This window comes from Cyprinodon tularosa, unplaced genomic scaffold (genome assembly GCF_016077235.1).
Source record: "Cyprinodon tularosa strain WSP-4 unplaced genomic scaffold, ASM1607723v1 ctg560, whole genome shotgun sequence".
Taxonomy (NCBI): Eukaryota; Metazoa; Chordata; class Actinopteri; order Cyprinodontiformes; family Cyprinodontidae; genus Cyprinodon; species Cyprinodon tularosa.
This window is the reverse complement of record NW_024039297.1, coordinates 1146504-1165050: the sequence shown is the minus strand read 5'-3', so window position 1 is coordinate 1165050 and position 18547 is coordinate 1146504. Positions and strand designations below refer to the sequence as shown.

The 18547-nt window shown below is 41.5% G+C and overlaps 1 protein-coding gene across 1 annotated transcript in view; it reads right to left on the bottom strand.

The window, feature by feature from the left end:
• Nucleotides 1–18322, bottom strand: part of gsg1l (gsg1-like) — a 47262-nt gene extending 28940 nt beyond the window's left edge. The window contains exon 1 of the mRNA XM_038305623.1: nt 17840–18322. Within this exon, the coding sequence (XP_038161551.1) occupies nt 17840–18128 (289 nt within the window). The 5' untranslated portion in view covers nt 18129–18322. The remainder of the gene's footprint in view (nt 1–17839) is intronic.
• Between the last annotated feature and the right edge of the window lie 225 nt (nt 18323–18547).

The window sequence follows — 18547 nt, the reverse complement described above, 5'->3', positions numbered from 1 at the left end:
CATCAGACTCATTCTGACTAGAATTGAGTAGGACTACGTCAGGCTACATGTTTGAGCCCTTGCCTTGCAACGCTGCCAGTTCTGTTAGCTCTACGCCTGCCGAAGACACAGACGTCCATCCCCGTGAACACTTGGACGCAACTCAATGGGAAAGGAAAGGATTCTGATTTCAACCGTTGCGTATATTAGCTGCGACACATGAATCAAGATGCTATGACCGAATTTGCTTGACAGATGATCGTTGATATATGATTGGCTGAATTTAGGTGCTCAGGCTGACGTAGAACTAACTGGCCTGCAGAATATAATGAAAAAAAAACACAGATTTTAAGACTGGATTTTATTTTAAATAGAAATTTTCTAAATTTTGGGACAATATGGTCTGATAAAGAGCACATTTATATACATGTTTAAGCCAGAATGATTTGACATTTAAATATGATTTTCCTTCTGAGGATTTGAGCAAGTGTGGAGAGATTACACCGAAGAGGCAGGAAAATGAAGGTGAGCGCAGGACGGATTTTGATTAGAGCGTCCTGGAGCAACTCTGAGCGGTGGAGCAAATGAGCGAACATCCTCCTGAGCGGAAATTGCTCGCCGCTCCGCCCCCTTCACACACTCTGATCCAGACAAGCTTTCCCCTCATTAGTTTATCTTATTTTTCTTTATTCCTGCGAAGCACCTGCTCCTCATCTAAGACAGGCGCTGTATGCCATAGACTCAGCATATTTCAAAACCAAAAGTTTTTATGCCTTTTTGCAGCCAGTAGGTTCTTTGTTTTAACTCAGAGCCTCAGATTGTTCTGCACGAAGTTAGCATGTCCTACCTGTCATTCTGAAAAAGTTAATAAAAATAAAGCACTGGATTTTGTTTTTTCAAGTTTGAAGTCGTTTCCAGGCTAACAATGCCCCTTACGACTCCCCTTTCAGAGGCATAGACCTATGTTCGCCTGCGATACCCAACCTATTGCAGGATAACAAAGACATCAGCGAGTCCCCGTTCCTAAAGGCTGGACCGGTTCTTCTGGTTCAATTTGCATGTTTTCTAAGCCCAAACAAGGCTTTATTGGCCTGTAAAACACTATTTCTGATATTTTTAATGGAAAAAGCTTCCTGGATGGGAAGCGAAACGTCTTCAAACTTGGCAAAAAAAGTGCAGTGGAATGACCAAGACCTGGATGAATCTTCACCAACATGTCCTGCCAGTGCATACGTGGCTTCTCTTTGGCTTTCTCCAAAAAATGTGTATATTTTAGATATGAAAACGTGAGCATGGCTTCTCTTTAATGCTGCCGTGTGATGGACTGACTCCCCGGGTGTTTAAGCATCTCCTCCAAGCATGGAGGGACTGATTCATCCATCCTTATTTAGCAGAACAGATCATATGGTTGGACAGAACTGTGCTGTTTTATTATAGTAATGATCAGACCTCCATCCATCCATCCGTCTTCTAGCTTCATCAATTCAGGGTCGTGGTGCAGCTGGGTTCTATCTCCAGTAGTCTATTAATAAAAGGCGGGTCACCAGTCCATCACAGGGCAACACAGACACACAACCAACCAAACATCTTCAAATCCTTTATGTCTTTAGGTGTTTATAGAAGGAGAATCTTCATTTCATTCTGAATTTGCATCCATTGTAGAAGTTGTCCTTTTATTTACAATTAATGAACTTCTCTATTCAGAGGCGCAGAGAGCAGATTTCATTCACTTCTCTCTGGCTTCATGTTTTTTTTTTCCCTGCATGCTCCGGCGGCTGCAGGGAGTTCATCAGTGCGACTCAGCAGGTCACAGATCAGCAGCTGCAGCATGAGCCATAACTCAGCCTCTGTGGTGCCATGGAGGAGCAGCAGCTCCATCCATTACTGGCCTGGTTATTGCCCCCCCCCCAATCGCTCAGCACAGCCCAGATAGAGACGCTCTGTCTGATTCTGGGGAACTAATGAGGAGCGCAGCTTAACGCTCTGAAATAAAATAAAATAAAAAATATTGTAAAACAAAGCAACAGTACAGAGAAGTTTACTCTGCAGAGGAACCTAGTGGCCCAGAACACGGTCGGTTCACTTTACTACTGAAAATAAAAACAAGGGATTTATCGAAGTAATTTAGAAAAATATATTAAGATATCATCCATCCATCCCTCCATCCATCCATCCATCCAATTTAATTCTATTCAGTTTATTTCTATAGCTCCAATTCACATCATGTCATCTCAGGTCACTTTCCAGTTCACCAGATCATCCAGTCAGATTGATTCAAAGTTTTCTATCTAAGAAAAACCAGCTGATTGCATCGACTCATTGACTCTTCAGCAATCCCTCACACTAAGCATGCTTGTAGCGACAGTGGAGAGGAAAAACTCCCTTTTAACAGGAAGAAACCTCCAGCAGAACCAGGCTCAGTGTGAGCGGCCATCTGCTGAGGCCGACTGGGGTTCAAGGAGAAAGAAGCAGACATAGAAAAAGAAGCATAGATACAAGAGGCAACTGTCAACCAACTCCACAGGCGGCCCCATCCAGGAAACACACAGCCAGGCAGATGAGCTCCGAGCCAGCTCCCATGCCAGAGGACGAAGAGAGCACATCCAGTTAGTCACAGTCAGAGAAACAGGACTACACTGGAAAACAGGCCAAGCTCCAACATCTAGAAACAAAGGTGTTGATAGCAGCAGCACAGCTGATATTTCTCTCCAGGATGGAGTCACAGCCAAACAGGAACAGACCAGATGAAGCTACTATGAGAAAAAGCAGAGAGAGCAGAACGTTAGAGATTGAACTAACAGATTCTGCAGAGTGGGAGAATAGAGATAGAATGGTAGAACCATCCATCCATCATCTATCCATCCATCCATCCATCATCCATCCATCCATCCATCCATCCATCCATCCATCCATCATCCATCCATCCATCCATCCATCCATCCATCCATCCATCCATCATCCATCCATCCATCCATCCATCCATCCATCCATCCATCCATCCATCCATCCATCCATCCATCCATCCATCCAGTTGCTGTGTGCATCAGGTGAACTTCAATGACCGTCTGAAAAGCATAGCTCACCACAGATATACGCCTGAAAGTGTGCATGCACAGAAAAATGTAGCTACCTGGGGACAAGCACGTAGGACAGCTTTACGTAAACGTATCACCAGAATGATTGACAGTTAGGAGGACCACTTATTTAGATGATCCACCCGGCAAAAGAACATCTTCCACTATACATTTAGGTTTTCTTTTTGGATTTCTACTCTTGCTTTCTATTTCTTTACATAATCTCTTTCCAGCATGTTCGGTATTATTTATTCTTTGGTGGAGTTATTAGTTTTATTTCTTTAACTTCATTTAAGTTATTTCCTAGTTACAGTTTGTTGTGAATTTATTTGTTGAGGACTTATTATTTCATACTAAATAAATGATAAGTTACTGAGTTAAAAACATAAGTTAACATTAATGTTGATAACAGTTACGGAGCCCCTAAAGGGACATGGAGGGGAAAAAAGAACTTTTACGAGATCCCGCAATACTTTTGTGAGATCCTGCAATAGTTTTGCGAGATCTCGCAAAAGTATTGCGAGATTCCGCAATACTTTTGCAATATCTCGCAATACTTTTGCGAGATCCCGCAATACTTTTGCAAGATCCCGCAATACTTTTGCAAGATCCCGCAATAGTTTTGCAAGATTTCGCAAAAGTATTGCGGTATCTTGCAAAAGTTTATTTTTTTGCGAGATCTCACAAAAGTTTTGCGGGATCTCGCAAAAGTTTATTTTTCCCTCCATGTCCCTTTAAGGGCTCTGTACACAGTTCATGTGTTAACTGTGGTAAAATTTGGGAGGTGGACTCTATTACCCAAGCTGCTCTAGGAGCAGGAAGTAGGAAAAAAAAGTTTGTATTGTTGAGCCGAGCCGACTGGCACACGCTGTATGTTATTTTTTTCCTTCACCGTTCTTCACTAAAGTTCAACCAAATGAAACTGACCGTCTCGCTTCGTCATTTTTAGTTATAAGTCACAACACAGTTACAGTAGCAGCCATTCAAAATTTCCCCACTTTCCTTGACTTTTCCTTGGCTGGTCCCCTACTATTCCTTTTTAAACATCTTAAATATTCTTTCTCTCATGATTTGTGGACATTAAGATCTAAAGAGAAGCGCCATCTCCTGGTCAGAGCCTGTAATTCAGTGAAAGGGTGGAGACGGCGTAAAGAAATATGCAGACCCAGGAGAAGGCTAGTTGCCGGGATCAGCTGGGAGCAGCCATTTTGAACGGCTGCTACTGTAGATCCTGTTTTCCCTGGTTGTTCTTTGTTGCCCCCTAGTGTCCCTTTTCTTTCCCTGTAGCTCTTATTTAGTTGCTCCTCTCCACACCTGCTCCCTATCAGCTGAATTTGCTGGATTCTCCTCATATTGGTGTTCCCTGCCTGTTCAGTATGAATTTATCTTTAAACCTACAAGAAACCATCTCTGCTTCCGTCTCTACATTTGGGTCGTCTGCAAACATCCAACAAACCTCCTGGCCTTATTCAGAGCCTGATGGTGGAAGCTCCTGTCAGCTTTTCGGGTGGAAGGAACTTTAACTGTCGATCACTGAATCCAGAGGAGGGTTGGAACCAGAACAGTAGTGATGGTGAGATGAAGCCTCATGAGGCATTGAACCGTTTGGCCAAATTGCTTCAACGATCCCCACAGTTCATGAGGCTCCATGTTAACATGTCACCACCTACTGGTGGACAGCAGAACTACAGTTTGTAATAAAATTTGTGATTTTTTTTGCAATTGTTTTTCTTTTTTTCCCCCCTTTTAAGTTCCTTTGAAATTATTAATGGTTGGTGTGTATAATGAAATCCTTTGTAATTTTTTTAAGTGTAAAATTTCTTAGAACAATAATTTAAGGTGCAGCTTTTCTGCCATTTTGGTGAAATAAACTCACGCAGACAGTGACAGTGTTTGCGCAAACTGGGCAATGATGAGCAAAATGAAAGGCGTTAGTCATTTTTATTCAAACATGATAGTTTTTCCACGTTTTTTGGTTTTAATCAGGTTGGAAGTTGTGTTCAACGAATCTTTTGACTAAACCGACCTAATTTACCCGATCTAAATTTTTACTCGGGCAAAACAATGCAAATTAGTCTCATCAGCCAAAATAATTAAGTTTAATCGCAACTTTCAAAAGTTAAAGACAGGTCTTGAACCATCAACCTCTAGCGTGGGAATCTGAGTTTTACAACTGATGCCACTTATACAGAGACCAATATCACTAACTCTGTCCGGTGGTTTGCTCAGACTTTGATCATTACATTGTTTATTGTCACCAAAATAGTTTTACACAACTAGATTGGTTGTTTTCCCAACCAATCTATTCTTAGAATCTATCCAAACCAGTGTTGGGCACGTTACTTTGAAAAAGTAATTAGTTATAACTAGTTACTTCTCCCAAAAAGTAACTGAGTTAGTAACTGAGTTACTCCACAATAAAAGTAACTAGTTACTAGTAAAAGCAACTATTGCGTTACTTTTGCGTTTCTCGCGCCCGTAAACCTCACCACCCAGCCCCCACCTTCTCGCCGTGTGTTTCCAAAGCCAGCTGAATAGAGCGGACGACAAAGACAAGAACCTGCAGACAGTTTAGCATTTATTGCAACTCAACGTAAATGACATCAGGGGGGAACGCCATGTGAAGTTTTTTAACAGGGCATTCAGATCTGGTGAGTGAATGAAATTAATAACTGGGGATCTCTAATTCTGAAATCCTGTGTGTTTGGGTTGTTATAGATACTGCAACATCTATCTATCTATCTATCTAGATCTATACTCTGTGTGTGACATAAAATATGGATCTCCATCCCTGCTACAAAGGCCATCAAATAATGTTTAAAATAAAAAATACAGTAGGTTGAAAAGGCAGAGTATCCATCCATCCATCCATCCATCCATCCATCCATCCATCCATCCATCCATCCATCCATCCATCCATCCATCCATCCATCCATCCATCCATCCATCCATCCATCCATCCATCCATCCAGATTTCTCCCTTTCATTTGATCGTTCACGCTCTCCATAGTTCTCCTGCTGCGCGCCTTTAGCGAGCATGCGCGTTTCCTGTCGCTCGCGCGGTGACTCGTGTCGCCTGCGCTGTGCGGAGATGCAGGGGAAACCGTATCTGATGGGGAAACGCAGCTCGACGTAACACCAGTATTTCCATCAGGAAAACGCTGTTTTGCTGCTGGAGTCCTCCTCACTCTCCATCTCTCTGTGTGTGCTGTACGTTAACACCCACCAGCAGAAACACCCACCTATTCAACTGACAGACGGAATCTCACTATACATCAGCCAATCTCATCCTCCCCTCTCTCATGACAAGGCGCGCACCTCTGGATGACCTAAAAAATAATCTTTAATATCTCTTAAAAAAAAGTAGCACAAACAATATTTTATTTTCTGCACAAATCTTCACTAACGTTGCACTAACCATTCAGTCTATTTGCAGAGTTTTTTTTGACGTGGGTGGGGTGTCAGCTTCACGCAGCTGCGCACGAGTCCTATCATGAAAAAAGGTTAATTGTGCGACCTGAGTAACGCGCAGTAACGGGGTGCCTGCAATGGTAACTGCGTTATAGTTACAGTCAAAGTAATTAGTTAGATTACTCGTTACTAAAACAAGGTAACGGCGTTAGTAACGCCGTTACTCTCAACGCCGTTAGTCCCATCACTGAATATCACTAACTTTGTCCGGTGGTTTGCTCAGATTTTGATCATTACATTGTTTATTCTCACCAAAATCGTTTTACACAACTAGATTGGTTGTTTTTCCAACCAATCTATTCTTAGAATCTATCCAAACTTTATCCAGCTGACAGCAGCTCTCCTCCAAACTCCCACTTCATGACTGAACACTGAGGCTGTTTAGATGCCTGTAAAATTCTTGCGCTTCCTGAACCACTTCCCCAAGCGGTCATGTGGTTTCACGGTAGCGAGGCTTCTGACGTCATCAATTTTGGCCCCGCCTCTAAATGAATCACACCTCGACACGCACTTCGGGGAAACGCCCCCTCCATTACTCGACACACGTCTCGAAGCCTCGATTCATCTCATAACATCACTAGTTGGAACGATGCAAACCAGTGAAATAAAAGTTCAGCGTTTTGTTCAACAGACAGAGCAGCGTATGAGCAGCCAGCACACATCCAGGTCTGCACTGTGGGAAGTATGAAGGTAAGGCGTGGGTTAACATGTCTGTAGGGTTTTTATGTCCTCTCTCTATGATGCAGGTGGGGGGGGGGCAGGGAGTCAATCAGCAAGTACAGTCAGTTAAAAACTGTCTTAGAAACTCATCAAAGATTTCTCTAGCTGTTTTTTCTGAGGTTAAATGAGACGTTATGAGAGTCTGCATTAAAAGTCGGCTGCAGCCAAAAGGTGAGCAGCTCAACGTCTGATTAGGACATGAATTTAAAATGTAATTAGAGAGTCGACTCATCAGTGACCCGACGACAGGACCATCAGCACCATCAGTATTCCCACTTCCACCTTCCTACGACGCGCACGGCGTCACAGCGCTCTCTGAAATGTTAATTACACACAAAAAAAGAGCCAAATAATTCCACTTATCACACTTTCAGTACATCCGGATGTAATGAAGCTGATTCATTTCAGGCTCCAGGTGCTTTCAAACATCTTTTCCTCACCGTTTTCACTTCAAAGTCCCATAATTCCTGTTGGGATCAGCCTTTCATGGCGCTCCCCCTGCAGCTGCGCAGCCTGTTTAATCAGGAGTTTGATGTCGTCTGGAGGTTAATTACAACGCTGATGAGTACGAACGGCTGAGAGAAACAACAGGTAATGTACCTGAGTGTCAGTCTGAGTTCTTTAGTTAGAGTATAAAGAGCAGAACGCGTCAATATGCAGCTATAATCAGACTAATCACGCAGCAGACTGGAAGAATGACTGTTTTTCTGAGTGTTTTTGAAAAACTTTGTTAAATTAATGATGTGAACGATAAAGTTAAAGCTGAGTCTGCTGTTTTTAAGACCTGTACAGTGTCATTTTCCTGAGGTCACCCTTAATGAAAAGCCTCTTATTCTTATTTTTCCTCTTATTTATGATCTTTATGCCCCCGTGTGTTCACTGCATGCTCCGGTTTGTAACGGTGCCGTTTTTCATCGTTCTGCTTCATTCTGTCTCTATTCTCCGACTGCAGAATCTGGCAGTTCGTAACAGAAAAAATAACTACAAAGTGAATGAGAAGAAAAGAAGCCTCAAAAGAGGCAGATATATCCCAGAATGCTTTGCAGAGAGAGAGCTCTCCTAGCAAAGCATTCTGGGATTTGCTGTTACAGCGGCCTGCTGTTGCTGCCCGACAGCGACAACTAATAACAAAGATGGCGCTGGCACCAGAGGAGGAGTTACGTTCACAACAGGAAGCAAAAAGTAGTGATCATCTGTCTGAAAGGTCAGTTAACTGAGTTCACTATAAAGTTCACTATATAGTATAAGGGTACAGGGTTGTGCATGTGCATATTTAGTGGAAAGGGCGGGTCTTCACGAAAAAACCTCAACAACATTTTAAATGCACTTCCAATATTTACCACTGTTAGGCCCTAATCACTATATAGTGGTTACCCCATTTTAAATGAATGTCCGAACTCACTTAAACTCACTTGGGAAAGCTTTCCTCCCAAAGCATCATGGGATTGGAAGAGGCCAAGAGCTGCCGTGACACTGGACAATGTTTCTCTCCCCCATTCAGGATTTCTCCGTTACATTAACACACAGTCTACTGTGTGTATATATCTTCTGTGTATATATATATATATATATATATATATATATATATATATATATATATATATATATATATATATATATACACTCACCGGCCACTTTATTAGGTACCCCATGCTAGTAACGGGTTGGACCCCCTTTTGCCTTCAGAACTGCCTCAATTCTTGGTGGCATAGATTCAACAAGGTGCTGGAAGCATTCCTCAGGGAGTTTTGTCCATATTGACATGATGGCATCACACAGTTGCCGCAGATTTGTCGGCTGCACATCCATGATGCGAATCTCCCGTTCCACCACATCCCAAAGATGCTCTATTGGATTGAGATCTGGTGACTGTGGAGGCCATTTGAGTACAGTGAACTCATTGTCATGTTCAAGAAACCAGTCTGAGATGATTCCAGCTTTATGACATGGCGCATTATCGTGCTGAAAGTAGCCATCAGAAGTTGGGTACATTGTGGTCATAAAGGGATGGACATGGTCAGCAACAATACTCAGGTATGCTGTGGCGTTGCAACAATGCTCAATTGGTACCAAGGGGCCCAAAGAGTGCCAAGAAAATATTCCCCACACCATGACACCACCAGCCTGAACCGTTGATACAAGGCAGGATGGATCCATGCTTTCATGTTGTAGACGCCAAATTCTGACCCTACCATCCGAATGTCGCAGCAGAAATCAAGACTCATCAGACCAGGCAACGTTTTTCCAATCTTCTATTGTCCAATTTCGATGAGCTTGTGCAAATTGTAGCCTCAGTTTCCTGTTCTTAGCTGAAAGGAGTGGCACCCGGTGTGGTCTTCTGCTGCTGTAGCCCATCTGCCTCAAAGTTCGACGTACTGTGCGTTCAGAGGTGCTCTTCTGCCCACCTTGGTTGTAACGGGTGGTTATTTGAGTCACTGTTGCCCTTCTATCAGCTCCAACCAGTCTGGCCATTCTCCTCTGACCTCTGGCATCAACAAGGCATTTCCGCCCACAGAACTGCCGCTCACTGGATGTTTTTTCTTTTTCGGACCATTCTCTGTAAACCCTAGAGACGGTTGTGCGTGAAAATCCCAGCAGATCAGCAGTTTCTGAAATACTCAGACCAGCCCTTCTGGCACCAACAATCATGCCACGTTCAAAGTCACTCAAATCACCTTTCTTCCCTATACTGATGCTCGCTTTGAACTGCAGGAGAATGTCTTGACCATGTCTACATGCCTAAATGCATGAGTTGCCTCCATGTGATTGGCTGCTTAGAAATTAAGTGTTAACGAGCAGTTGGACAGGTGTACCTAATAAAGTGGCCGGTGAGTGTATATTGTATCTTATTTTGTTTTTTGTCAGCACCAACACCACCAAGTCAAATTCCTTGTAAGTGCGAACCTACTTGCAATAAACTTGATTCTGATTCTGATTTGTTGTCACAGCGGCCTAACAACAAAGATGGAGCCAGCACCGTGTGTCTTCAAATCCAAACAGTCCGCGGCGCCGCGCTACGATGAATCTGGCCTTCGGAGGACGCCGGAACAGAATTGTAACTGAGCTGGCGTGCTTTAGCTGCTGGCTGGGCATCGATGGAGCGGAACCAGCAGGATCCACAGACATGAAAGATTGACGTGTAAACACGATCATGTTCACCACTAAGTCACTTTTCACTTTTTATTATAAGAATTTTTTTTAGATTCAGGTTGTGGTTCCGTTTGTCTCAAACTAAAACGGTTTTGATTGGGTTTTCGTTCTTGTTCTGTTAAAGTTGTAGCATCATTATAAACATATCTGTGCTGGTGAAAATTCTCAGTCAGTTTTTTCATTTTATATATTTCGCTCCGGCTATTCGTTAGCTTACAGCCCGCCAGATGTTGAAGGGACAATATTATTGCCGTTATTGTTAATATATAGTAGAAATTTACACATTCAGTAATAAAATGTCACTTTGGATGGTCATTTAAGAAGCCAGATGATATTTAAGATTTTTTTTAAGAATGGGGGAAGCTACCCCCCCCTTTTCCCCCCTTTAACTTTAGAATGGGGGGGTCGTACAAATGAACCAAATGACCCCCATTCCAAAGGGGGGGACCCGTTCATCCGTTTCTATTTGCATGTTTTCTAAACTAAAACCAGGCTTTGTTGGGCTGCTGGATAAAACCTGGAACTAAACGCTATTTCTGACATTTTGAATTGAAAGAGAGAAGAGAAACGTTGGAAGAGAAACGTCTTCAAACTTGGAAACAAAAGTCCAGTAGATTGATTTTAAACTTTTTTGGAGAAAAAAAAAATATCTATGGCTTTCAGTTGTATTTAGCTCTATGGAATATTTAAAGTATTTACTGCAAATGATCTGAACGTGCAAAAACCTTAAAGTTATGCTTTAATGATTAAAGAGATTAATTTAGCCAATTCCTGATTGATGCAATTCTTTGATTTCTTTTGTAAACAGGCGGTTATTAAACATAACAGCCTAGCTTATCCTCAAGCTAAATAGCTTCTTACATGAACACAGCAGAGAACAAGCAAATAAGAATGAAGTGGAAAACATGAGCTGGGTTTATAGAAAGGTCACTTCAGCAGAAAACTGAGCTGAATTTTAAGTCTCCTGCATCAACAGGAGCTGTTCTCATTACTGCTGCTAAAACAGCATCAAGCTGAGCTCCTTATGCGTCTCTCAGCCAGTCTGAGGAGATTTTTGTGATGTAATGAAGCGACTAATCCTCACTGAAGAGTCCCGAACTATTTTAATTTAACCTTTAACTTCTATGTTGGCCTTCTGTTTCTCTGCAAACACTCCAGTAAGTCCACTTCCTCTGTTTGTTTGGTCCAGTGAGAGCTGCAGAGCCCACAGAGAGTGCCTTGTGGAAAACGAGAGGAGAATCTCATCATGACAAACAAAATAGATTTCTGTTTATTTTTCACCTCTATATTCTATACGGTAGAGGATTAGGGCCACTGAAAAAAAAGAGTTAACTGATTTTTTTTTTTTTTATTTCAGTGTAACATGGGAAAAAAGTCAGAATTCTGACTTTTTTCCCATGTTACACTGAAATAAAATTTAAAAATCAGTTAACTTTTTTTTTTTTTTCAGTGGCCCTAATCCTCTACCGTAATTATAAAAGCCCCTAAACAATGAAACTCCCCCAGAAACAGATCAATGAAAACATTACAGCCAATGGGATGCTCCGAACGGGCAGAGGTCAGGGGTGTGGAGGGGGGTGCTACATCATAAGCAGTAGCGCCACCAGGGGGTGACCAGGAGTGGCTACGACCAACCTGTGCAATGCCCTGGTCACCCCACTGGCCACCCCACTGGCCACCCCACTGGTCACCTCACTGGCCACCCCACTGGTCACCCCACTGGTCACCCCACTGGTCACCCCACTGGCCACCCCACTGGTCACCTCACTGGCCACCCCACTGGTCACCCCACTGGTCACCCCACTATTTGCAAACTATTTGCTGTAAGCTGAGGGCCGGACTGGTTAAATGTTTATTAAAACATATTGAAATTAACATAGCTTATCTAACCAAGACCTAACTCATTGGGTTTTTTTTTAAACACAACATATTAATATCAATATTATTCATAAACTTTAATTATATTAATAAACTTATTTCTGATTTCCCCCCTTTAACAATCCAAGCACACTTAAGCCAAGTTCAAACCTGGAAATTATAGCTTTTAGTTTCAGTGGCCACCCCAAGATTTTTAGTGGCCCCATCTGTCCCCCCCCCACACTGGAGAAAAATCGATGTGATCATAAGACCAGCCGATGCCTGATGTTATGTTTGTGATCCAAGTCGACATTCAAGATGCTGATGTTTGTTTGTTTAAGGCTGTTTTCCTTCCTGAAGCTTTTCGCCCTTTGAAAAGAACTTCCTGGTTGTTTCCCTGATTGGTCCGGTTCTTTTGGACCAAAACAAACCAAAAATTATCAAGACTTCCGCCTGTTATGGAGCCAGAACTTCCTAACCATTGGAATTCTACCGACAACTTCTCCCAGGCGATGGAGACCAAACAAGAGAATTATGGAGTAAAGTGAATTAACGTTTCTAAACATTAATACATCAGGAGGTTTCTAAAAGTTACAGGTTTTTTAAAATTACTCTGAAAATATATTTTAATATTAGAAAATTAAATGCGTTTACTTTTTACTCAAGTACTGATGTTGAGTACTTTTTCCACTTTTGTAAAAATACATTTTAAAAGAAGAAAAAAAAATCGAGAAATGAAACTTTAAAAAACTTCTCCATCAAAAAAAAATATTTTGCTGTTTTCTCAGATTCTGTTTTTTCTTATCCTTTTTTGAATGATAACGTTCATAATTTCTCCAGATTTTATAGAATCTAAAAATGTTTTCAATATTTCTCCAATCAAAATGAGCTTTATAAATTACATTCTTTTCAAATAGTTTTTAACAGATTAAATTCTCTTCACTTCATGCACAGTTAAAACGCTCGCTGCTGACTAATAGAAATGTTGTTGCTAACGTCCAGCAGACCAATGGAAATGCATCTTCACTCCTTATTCCAGAGAAAAGCCCGCCCACATTAAGAAAGAGAATGAAATCTGGAAAAGCAGTTTGAGAAGAATGTAATTCCTAAAAGTCAATATGAAAAACAGAAATGAAAATATAAAATCCGTAAAAGTAAAGATTAAACAGAAAAAAAAAAAAAAAACTAAATGTGAGAAAACAGCAAAGTAAAATGAGTCGAAGGAAACGAGAACCCGTTCTAGAAGCCGTCTTTGTGCAGCTGGGAGCGATGCACGGTTCATCCTGATCCATCAAGCAAATTTGCTCAACAAAAACATCAAAACATGCAACAAATCTTATATTTCCTGCTTCTAAGCTGTTTCTGCAGCATTGGAGAGCCAAGGGTGTAACTTTCTGCACTGCAAAAAATAGAAATCTCAATAAGTTATTTTTTCTTAAAATAAGTGCGTTTTCCTTGAATTGAGGAGATAAGTGAGACACTTTGCCAATGGAACAAGACAATTTCCTTTTAAAATAAGAAAAAACAATTTTATCGTCTTATTTCAAGTAAATATTATCTAACCATCTTATTTTAAGAGTAAAAATACTCATTACATTGGCAGATCATCTTATTTACCTGCTCAAATTAAGGGTAAATACACTTAATTTAAGAATTTTTTTTACTTATTTCTGGATTGTTTTTGCAGTGTGATGAAAGTTGGTGGGGGCCCTCTAAGGGTGGGGCCCTCTAAGGGTGGGGGCCCTCTAAGGGTGGGGCCCTCTAAGGGTGGGGGCGCTCTGAGGGTGGGGGCGCTCTAAGGGTGGGGCCTGATGGACCTGCAGTAACTCCACCTGAACGCTTTCATTAGGGGTTCGTATTTTCCATAAATGAGCTCAAACATCTATTTATTGAATGCTTTCCTTTTGTTGAGAACACATGAGAACCAAACTACACTAAGATTTATATTTATAGGTAGTTAGAGAGACGCCTTTTAGTGCGTTACATATATGGGGCCCCAAAAACATTAATTTATGAAACAATAACAGCCGATTCCGATGCTAGTAAACTTCCTGGTAAATTGGAGATATATTTTCTTGCATGTTGCATAACCCAGTAAATCTGTTTCTCCTTTAAATCTGCAGCTTTCTCTACTTCTCTCTGTTTAAAAAGATTTATGAATCTATTTACTAAGTTAGTGATTCACTAAATTAGTTAATTTTAGCTTTGGGATGTGGGTGTTTCCAGTATAAATAGGGAGGTTTTTGGTTGCTCATTATGCACGTGGGCGGTCATATGGTTTTTTAACCAGTCACAGTCTCAGTCTCAGTCACAGTCTCAGTCTCAGTCTCAGTCTCAGTCTCAGTCTCAGACTCAGTCCCAATCAGCCAGTTTTGTCTTCAATTGTCAGTCAATCAGTCAAAGAACAGCTGCAGGAATCGGAGTGGGATCTGCAGCAGAATCCTGTGGATCCTGTAAACTGTTTTTTCTGAACAGAGAATAAAACAAAAAAACTAGATTTTCAGCCTCTTCTGATCTTTTCAGACTGCGTAACCCAGAATCCATGGTGCATCACGTCAAGGGTGTAACTTTGCAATAAAAGTTGGTGGGGGCGCTCTAAGGGTGGGGGCTGAAGGACCTACAGCTACTCAACCCCAACACTTTCAATGGGGTTTATATTTTTTCAAAAATTAGCTCAAACATATATTTATTCAATGCTTTCCTATTGATGAGAACCGATTCCAACATCAATATATGATGCATCTCTATTATGGACACAACTTCAATTACATCCATCCATCTTCCCTTTAGGCTGCCTCAGTGATTATCCTCCTTCACAAGCAGCAAAATAAAATTTAGAAATTTGTCCCATGTGTCATTGACAGCCAAAGTCTATGTATTGAACCTTTATTTTCCAGATATCTAGAAGCTCTGCAGTCTGATTCTCTGTTCAATAAGAAAACAGATCTGTGTTCATTTTAATTTGTAACTCTGAGTAATGGTCCTCTGAGAAGCCCAGCTTTTTTTTTTACTTATCTAAAAGCTCCGTATGTGTAACAAACGGATTTTTCGGTCGCATCTCTTATTCTTTTTAACCAACCCGTCTCCTAACTTTTACTGAAAAATATATTGAAGTAGCTGGCGGGTAAATTCACTGAGTGCTGCTGTGTCTCTCCTCCTCCACGTAGCTACTGCGTACACAGTGAATAGCAACCCCAAATAATATTATGTCCCAAAGCTACAGATCCCATGATATTTCACCGAGAGGAGGGACCGAGAGCAGCAGGAGAGCGAGGAGAAAATGGACTGAAAATGCTCTGAACAGAGACAGCTGCACCCAACCCCAGTTACTGTTGGCTGAAGGAAATCAACGGAGGGGGAAACAAATGGAAATTATTGGTGGGGACATGTTCACACCAGTCCTTTAGAAAGTTACGCCAGTGCATCACGTGACTATTTGATTTAAATTCACCTTTTCCTTTAATCACCTTTAAGTCTTAAAGTTTTTGTGACAAATAGTCGCTCCAAGTTTGCTTGGAGCTTCGTGTTAAAGGTGGATGGAAACAAATGCTCCAAACATGCATCCTTTTCCTCTCATTTCAGAACTTTGTTTTTCCTCAAACCAAATAAAATCCACTAGATTTTGCGATGGTTATGCCATACTATTCGGAAATGATAAGAGATAGAGTACACTAGAGATGTCCCGATCCAGGTTTTTGCACTTCCGATCAGATACCGATATTGTTTTTGGACTTCCGATCCGATACCGATACCAGCCTATTCAAGCATGCATTTAAGTTTAAGTTAAAGTATTTAGCCTTAGTTGTAAGACTCATGTTGGAAAGGGTTTTAGTACTCTTGATAACATCTAGCCAGCTGAATTAGGTGAGATTGAATAAAACACAATGATTGGTAACAACAAACTTACCTGTTTATTAAGAGATAAACACAAACTGGACAAAATTATGAATAGCAATCTGAAATTGCACAGTGAGCAGTAAAACCGTAAACAGTTAAAGGTGCAAGTATTACTGTAAGTTTTAATAAAAATGCAAAACAGACAAGAGTGGAAAATAGTCTATTAACTTAGAATCAGGACTCTACTCTTGAAAAAAGACTGCTTAAAAAAAAAATCAGTGCAAATAACAGTGAACTATTACACAAAAATGACTTATACTCCCCAATCTCCTCCACACCTAGTCTCCATCTACACATCGTGCAGGATAAAATAATCCCACACGGCTGACATTTTCCCTGCTATCTTCCAATTCACCTGTTTTAATGGTTAGGCCGGGAGACAGACCCAAAAAGACCTGTGGGTGGGTTGAAGGTGTTCTGGAAAATGCGGACCGGATTCGGGGAACACTGGCGCAAAATAGTGGAATGGATCGTTTCAATCGGTGAAACTGCAATCTGAAATTGCACAGTGAACAGTAAATCCACGTATCGGATCGGGACAAGCCTAGAGTACACAGTACATTGAGCTGTAGGTTCATGTCCCTGGAGATCATGTTATGGCTCCTGTACTGAAGACATAAAACTAAAATAAATTATGATGATGATATGCGCTGCAACAGACATTACAATTAGGTCCTTTGGATCTATTTCATTTTTTCTCTTTAAAAATTTCTGTTTTACTAATTATTTAAAAACAATGAGTTGATAGCTTCAGTGGTATTGAGACACGATCCCAGTTTCCATCTAACCAATAAAAAAAATTCAGCTGAATTTCTCAGTTTTTCTTGAGTTCTAATTCTGATTTTATAGAAAACTGTAATTTTAACTTAAATTAAGTTAAAAAAGTATGTAGAATTCCTACATTATGAAGGCATAATATATTCCAAATAACAGCTTTATTTGATCTTTTCTTCTATTATGTGAAAAAGTCATAAAATTACCAGAATAAAGTCATAATATTAAGAGAATAAGGTCTTAACATTACGTGAAACAAGTTGTTTTTTATGACAACTCTTTCTTCCTTAAAGTGAGGAATGTGGAGCATCATGTGAAGTTATACTTTAGCATCGGAAATCTTTTTAACTGGGCAGGATGTCAAAGTGGACTCTGGTTGCTGATTGGTGGAGCTGGTCGGACGTCATCTGCTGGGCGGAGCTCCAAGCTTTCTTTCTGAAACAGGTTGTTGAATGTTGACTTTATTCTCAAAATTTTATGACTTTATCCTTTATTCTCGAAATAGAAGAAAACAATCTCTAGCCTGTCCCTAATGCTACATCATAATATCTAAATCCCTGCTGCTCCCCCATGAAAACAAGCTGGCCCCCTCCTGGCCCCCTGGAACATTTGGTCTAGAACCGCCACTGGTAAATTTAAAATCTAAACCTAATTAAATTAATTAAATCTGAACGTTTTTCACTTTTAAATATACAGCAAAGCCATGAAAACCCTCAAAGGTCTCTGTGCGTCTTTGTTCTCTCTAAAACCTACAGTCAAGCATTAAAATCTACTTTAAAATGATCAGAGGATAATAACTCTATGAGCTGTTTGGGGTTTCGTCGTGCGTAAAGGCGCAGAAACCAAAGTGCGGGGATGGAACTATCAGCTGATCCTGCAGGTTTGCAGCCTCCTGCCTCCTGCAGGGACGGACCCACCTGCGCCGTGGATGTTCTCCTCGCAGGAGAACCAGATGCCGGTGTGGAAGCGGCGGAACAGGAAGCGGTCGTCGCCGGTCTCCCAGCTGTAGTGCACCTTGCTCTGGTCCGTCTCGTTCACTCCGTAGTCGATGCAGTTGTGGCGCCTCAGTTTGCTGCAGGTGGGCTTGGGCACGCGCTGGGTGCCCTCGCACCAGTACGTGGTGACGAAGGCGGTGGTGGAGAAGAACAGAGCCGCCAGGTTCAAAGCTACCGACAGCAGCGCGCGACATTTCCGCGTCGTCTTCATGGTTTTCCCGCCAGCGCCGCGCGGCAGGCAGAGAGGCAGGGCGGTCAGAGGGAGAGGAGAGGCGGCATGGCGCGGAGGTTTTACGCGCCTGCAGGTTGGTCCTGTGCGCAGACTGAGTGATGGATGTCTCCTTCCATCTGCTGCTCAGTCTGAGGAGGAGGGAAGCTGCGAGCACAACATCCCGCTTCTCTCCCTCTGACGGCGGCGTGTGCGTCATCACCTGGACCGCACCGAGCTCACACCTCCAGCGTCCCTGATCCTCCCTCACAAACATCACTTCTTATATTATGTTACATTTTTATTTTGTATCATAATCATCCAACATCTTCTCATCCTGGAACAAGAAAAGTATTTAGATTGAATTAAATGTGCAGAAATGAGAAAACCAGGCGGTAATAATCCAGAACAAATTAACATAA